The following is a 6,453-nucleotide window of genomic DNA, read 5'->3' as shown; positions in this document are numbered from 1 at the left end:
AATGAACACAAAGCTGAAGGGGTTTTTAGCAATTACTTTCCCATTAGATATATATGTGTTTTCATGTGCATGCATATTATTTATTATTTCATGTTTATGAGTTGTGCTCTCAATCGTGAATTAAATTCCGTAGATGAGTATAGTAGATTTGAGTCTTGTGTTTTAGTTAAATTTCATATGCAACTTCATATCTACACATTAATTTCTACATTCACCACCCGCGAAGAAAAGGATGCTTAAAAATCACTCTCACCTGGCTCATGTGGAGGGGCATATTGCTCATGGTTTTAATAGCAAGGATCTGATAGATTCACCGAGTTTGAGCGTGAGGGTACTAACATGTACTTTAGGAAGGAAATTCAAGACACTTCTTTGAGAACTCGAAGCGATGGTTTGCATAAATAGGTGGATCGTGATAGTAGGAAAGCTGGAAAAGGTCAAAGGTTTGTTGGTTAGTGTTCCATCCAGATGGCTTTACAGTTTGACGTCTTTTGTTTTTTTGGCCCAGTTAGTAGGGCTTCTGACTATCAGGATTACTTAGTTGTTGGTTATATATGTATTGGCTATGGTGTATTGTTGTGAGTGGAAACTTTTATAACTAGTGCCTTTTAGAGAAATACAAAACTAATAATAATAAGAGTATTATTTTGAAGAGAATTAAAATCCTCAAAGAACAATCTAGCAAAATCAAATAGCCTTAATTTTCCTTCATAATACAACACATTGATTTACCAAAAAACCACTACATCAACTAAATTAACAAATAATAAACTAAAAAAAATCATATTTATGTTAAGTTGCTTTAAGAAAAATAAAAAATTCTACATTAAATCACTCAAAATAAATTTGTACTAAATAGAATAGAAAATAGCATAAATACAAATTATCAATATACTAAAATAACCACTCATTTGATAATATACATGAAACAAATTATTATCAAAATCATATTCCTAATCGAATGGAAAATAACATAAATACAAATTATCAATATACTAAAACAACCATTCATTTCATAACATACATGAAACAAAGTATTATCAAAATCATATTCCTAACCAATACAATAGGTTAAAATAATCCATCATTTTATAACCTAACAAAAATTTATTATGAAATAATTTCATAACAAATATGCCACAGGTTAATTAATTCAATTAAATTTAATTGATCCAAAACTTTTTATATGAATTAAGAATTAATTAAAATCGTTAAAAAAATATTTTTATATTAATTAAAAATTTGATAGAAAAATAGCTATCGATGTAATAATATTTAACATAACATTAATTTAATTTTAACTAATTATATATTTCGTGTATTTGAGAAGCGTGAAGTGTCATCACTTTTAATGAATAACATAACTACAATCTAAATCATTTTTGTATTTACTATTTTAATGAAAGTGGTTCCTTAATGTAACATCGTGGAGGAAGGAAATCCACACTGCTAAGATGCGCTACTGCAGTCAAACACTGAGTTTGACCAAATTTATGATCAATACAGAAATTACAAGCAACCACATCTTTGTTTTTCATATTTTAGGCCTTCGTTCAATTGTTGCCGCAACCGCTCAAGCACACTCCCACCCAATAGCAGTTTGGGACATCCACGAACATCAAGAAGCTCTAACGACATTAAATGTTCCACGCCGGGCAGTTCCCGGATCTCACGGCATTGCTGAACTTTTAATGTTTTAAGCTTTGTCAGCTGCCCCAACCAGGGCATGCACCTGAGCTTCACACATCCAGCAACATTCAACCACTCCAAAGAAGTCAAACATTCCACCCCTGGCAGCTCTTGTATCTCAAGGCATCCACGAACACCCAGATGTGTAAGCTTTGTGAACTGCCCCAACCCTGGTATGCTCCTTAGTTTCTCACATCCACTAACACTCAACCACTCCAAAGAAGTCAAACATTCCGCCCCTGGCAGCTCTTGTATCGCATGACATCCACTAACATACAGACGTGTAAGCTTTGTGAACTGCCCCAATCCCGGTATGCTCCTTAGCTTCTCACATCCACCAATCAGCAACCACTCCAAAGAAGTCAAACATTCCACCCCTGGCAGCTCTTGTATCGCATGACATCCCCGAATATCCAATGTTCTAAGCTTTGTAAGCTGCCCCAACCCGGGTATGCGCTCGAGCTTCTTACATCCTCTAGCATACAACACCGCCAAAGAGGTCAAATATTCCACACCTGGTAGCTCTCGTATCTCATGGCATTGCTCAACAATTAGATCTCTAAGTCTTGAAAGCTGGCCCAAGCCTTCTATTCTCTCGAGCTTCTCACATCCCTCAACAGCCAAACTCTCCAAAGATACCAATGTTTCAAAACCGGGGAGGTCCTCAACATTGACACAGCTACTGATATGGAGATCTGGACGTTTTGACAGACCACAAATCCATCCTAGTTGCCTCAATTCATGACACCCCCTCAAGGACAGTCGTTGAAGGTTGGGGCAAACACCCTCTTCAAAAAATACCTCCCTTATTTCTGTGCCTGACAGCTCTAATGTCTTGAGCAAAAACATGCACATGCCATTGGAGGAATTCAATTTATTCATTGTTCTTTCCCCTTGTAATGATAAGTGTCTTTCTTTGTGTCCTCCAACCCTTTTAAATGGAAGTTCGCGCAACGGACAATCTGATACCACTAGAGATTCTAGATTGTTCATCTTGAGAAGGTGTTCTGGTAGATATTCTATCCCACAATTTTCTATATCCAAATGTGTCAACTGAGTCAACAGTTCAATGGAATCGGGCAAGGATTTCAATTGCGGGGAAGAAGAGAGTGAGAAGATCTTCAAGCTCTTGAGGTCACCGAGCCAGAGTGGAAGTGCTTCCAACAAATCGCTACCTAATTTTAGAACTTCCAAATTGCAGAGGTCTCCAATAACGCTAGGCAATTCTTTTAACTTTGTTTCCTGCAAATATAACTGTTGCAAGGACTGTTGACGTGCGACTTGGGGTGGCAAATCTACCAACTGACTGCACGATGAAAGATCCAAGTGCTCCAGCATTTTAATATCTCCCAGAGTTCCATTGTCGATGGCCAAATTCTCGCAACCCCTCAATGAAAGACGTTTCAGGCGAGTTAAATTGCCAAATGAATTGGGAAGAGTGAGCAAAGAGGAAGCACCTTCCAAATCCATGAGCTGTAAGTTATTTAACTCTCCAAATGAAACAGGTAGCGACACCAATTTTGAGAACCCTTTGAAAATTAAGTATTTCAAAGAGTGCAAATGACAAAATTCGGCCGGCAACCTTTCGACGGTCACTGCTTTGGAGTGATTCCATATGGCGATCCTTTGGAGGTACTTCAGCTGCCCTATAGATCTTGGAATCTCTGAGAGGGGAGCCGAGATATTTAACTCTCTCAGATCGAGAGGCAACACCTGCAATGTTCACGTTTCAACATAAGATTCTAGCCTACAAAATGAGAAATTAAATGAAGAAGTATAAACGCACACATATTTTCGTACTTTAGATTGATGTGGCCACAGTCTATTCAAAGTGCTTCCCTGCATTTCCAGAACTCTTAACTTCGTCATCGGAATCCAGTCAGCAAGGGAAGAGTGGGAAAATCCATACCAACGGAGCCATGTCAAATGCGGTTTCTGCTCCCTCAATATGTCTTCTAAATGATCTTCTTCAGTTGCAACAAGTTGCAACTTACTAAAATCGAAATTACTGAATAGAGGCCTGATCCGTGATACTTGTGAAGTCGGCGTATTTGAAAGGTCGGGATGTTTATCCGTGAAGAAATCAAGGGAGGAACTAACCATACTTATTCCGCTAACCTCAGATATTACCTGCTCATTGATCAAGAAAAAAAATCTACAGTGAACTAATCTAACTTTGTCACGAAATAAGAAATTTTGAAGCTTAAAATTTAATTAAACCAAAGAAAAAGGTTTGGATTGTCGAAGTACTTACATGTGAGGATCGCTGTAACAAATCATCAGTGATATTGGTTGTCGAACCCCAAATACGAAGGGGCATGACTTCCTTGGCAAATTTTCTTCCAAGATCCCTAATATGATCATGCATATTTATTTTATTTTCAGTGTCCACATCTAACAGACACTTGTCCTGCAGATTTTGAAGCCCAACATTACCCCATATCCTGATAGCTTTATCTCTGTCTTGTCCTATGAAGAAACAAGCAATATCTAATAATATTGACTTATCATTTTCCTCAAGTGAGTCATAACTTATTTTAAAACAGCCCTCTATCTCCTTGGGAAAATTTGTTTGAAGTCGAACCAATCGATCTTCCCAGTAATCATATTGTTGTCCATAAACTAGTGCGCCCACCACTTTCAATGATAGTGGCAATCCATCACACACTTTAACAAACCGATCTACCAAATCTGCAAATTCTGGTAGTGGCTGTGGCTGATTAAAAGCATAGGAACAGAAGAGTTGTTTGGATTGCGGGATATTCAATCCCTTTAAATAATAAAGGTATCCCTCTAACACTCCATGGCTTTTAAGGACATGCTTGTCACGCGATGTAAGCAAAATCAAGCTTTCAGGGCTAAGAAAATCCTTAATCGTCAAAAGCACTTCTTGTTGATTTGTATCATTTACATCGTCTAAAACTAAGAGAGCGTGACAGGATAAGGGATGCTTTCGTATACCTTCCTCTGTACACTCAGTTTCTATATTTCCAAGTTTCAAGCCTTCAATGAGCTTACTTGATGCAGGAGCATCTGGTCGACAGGGCACAGGCCGAGAAGTGGCAGAACAGGTTTCCGAAGAAGATTGGGAGAAGTGACAATTTCTACAGAAGGACAGCAAGACTGTCTTAGTCTTTTCATTATTATCAATTTTGCTCTTAAGGATCAGACTACAGCATTTAGTGATTAGTTTAAGTGACTTGTTAATTTGTTTCTGTTATCATTGTAATAACCGGTCCTAACTATAAATGTTAAGGGCTTGGTATAGATTTTGAATTAAGATTATTAGACTAATTAGGAACAAACCATAAATTACTGTAGACATCAAACTGTTGCGAGACAGCAAGCACAGGTAAACCCAAAATAGCCAAACCATGTAACTGAAGTAACCGCCAGATAACTATAAGCTGGAACTAACTAACAGTTACCTAACCACTGAGTTATGGTATAAAAAGCGGAGGAAAATACATGTAAAGGGTTCTGGAGTACGATATAGAAATAAGAGAAGCAACAGAGAATTATTTTTCCTTCATATATATTTCTTTCAGTGCATCCTAACTAGCTTACAGTCTGTGATTCAATGTCCTCAAAATATATTTTGCATCCACAGAAATTCTTGTAAATGTATCTATTTTGAATGCGAACCGTGACAGCATTCCACACAACATCCACGCACAGAACATTCTATTTCTAACTACTGAATACATCCATTCATTGCAAAGTCATTTTACAATCAAATTTCATTAAGTCGAGAGACAAGTGCACGCATACATACAGTTCTGTTCATTATAAAAATCTGCAGGTCAAACAGTGACAGGGTAACTACAAAATACAGACGTCCCATAACCAGCGAAGCGAATTCAAGTGAAGAACAACAGAAAACGAGCAGTCAAGCCAGAAAGAGCCACGGCCCCAAACCACAGGTAAGCAACCGTGCCGAATTTCAAAAAAACAATTATTACATTTGCGGTGTGAACAAAATCTTTAACTAGACATAACATTGCCAACGGCCGAGTAAGCGAGGGTTCATACGATTAAACAAGCACGACTGTGGAATGACCTATTGACGGAGAGCAAAGGACTGTAACAGTTATTTACATTTGCCACGAAAACCCTCTGAAGATTACAGTGTGGGTCGAAACCCTTAACTACTTGACTCATTACCAAAACACAGACACCCATGGCAAACAAATCTTGTGCAGACCAAAAGACACGGAAAGAGGAGAAATAGAAACAGAGCTACCCGAAAAGACAAGCTGTCGAATCCCCTGCAAGGCCACGGAACCGGTTACCTGCAACCACCGTGACAAACAGCGTTAGGCCGCGGCATAAGCAAGCTTGTGAAAAAGAGAATAAGCCATGAGAGCCGAACAAGCAGAATAGAAGAAAGAGATAGGGCCTTACCAGTTGTAACCAGGTCCATCAACTGCTGAAAGCTCAGAGATAACCTAACCACAGAGGAGCTGTGAAGGGTTAGGCGAGCGTTCAAGTTGGAAACATAAATGTATAGCATGCAACAATTTCTTACCTGAATCGACGGAGTTGAGCGATGACTTGGAGCCAGAGACGAAGCTGCAACTGTGAGCTTCCCACCGAGACGGAGTTGAAGTGTTGAACAGAACCCATTAACAGAACCGAATGCCATAACAGAGTCACAGAAAGCGGAGTGTTACAGAGAGAGGCAGAATTCATAGACAGAAAACAAACACCGGGACAGAGTCACAAAGGGCGAGAAGTTGCAGAGGAAACCGAGCTCATGCACAG

At 38.6% G+C, this 6,453-nt stretch overlaps 1 protein-coding gene across 1 annotated transcript; it reads right to left on the bottom strand.

The window, feature by feature from the left end:
- Positions 1-1,416: 1,416 nt before the first annotated feature.
- LOC149216091 (uncharacterized) lies at positions 1,417-4,490 on the bottom strand. The gene is made up of 3 exons (XM_089391140.1): positions 3,944-4,490; positions 3,490-3,819; positions 1,417-3,402 (listed from the first exon to the last, which is right to left on the bottom strand). The coding sequence occupies exons 1-3, from the start codon at positions 4,055-4,057 to the stop codon at positions 1,510-1,512; spliced, it is 2,337 nt and encodes a 778-aa protein (XP_089247266.1). The 5' UTR covers positions 4,058-4,490; the 3' UTR covers positions 1,417-1,509.
- Between the last annotated feature and the right edge of the window lie 1,963 nt (positions 4,491-6,453).

Source organism: Pinus tabuliformis, chromosome 1_1, assembly GCF_031772625.1.
Source record: "Pinus tabuliformis cultivar Carrire ecotype Pingquan chromosome 1_1, CPIR1, whole genome shotgun sequence".
NCBI lineage: Eukaryota > Viridiplantae > Streptophyta > Pinopsida > Pinales > Pinaceae > Pinus > Pinus tabuliformis.
The sequence above is the reverse complement of the archived record's forward strand: the minus strand, read 5'-3'. Positions and strand labels throughout refer to the sequence as shown.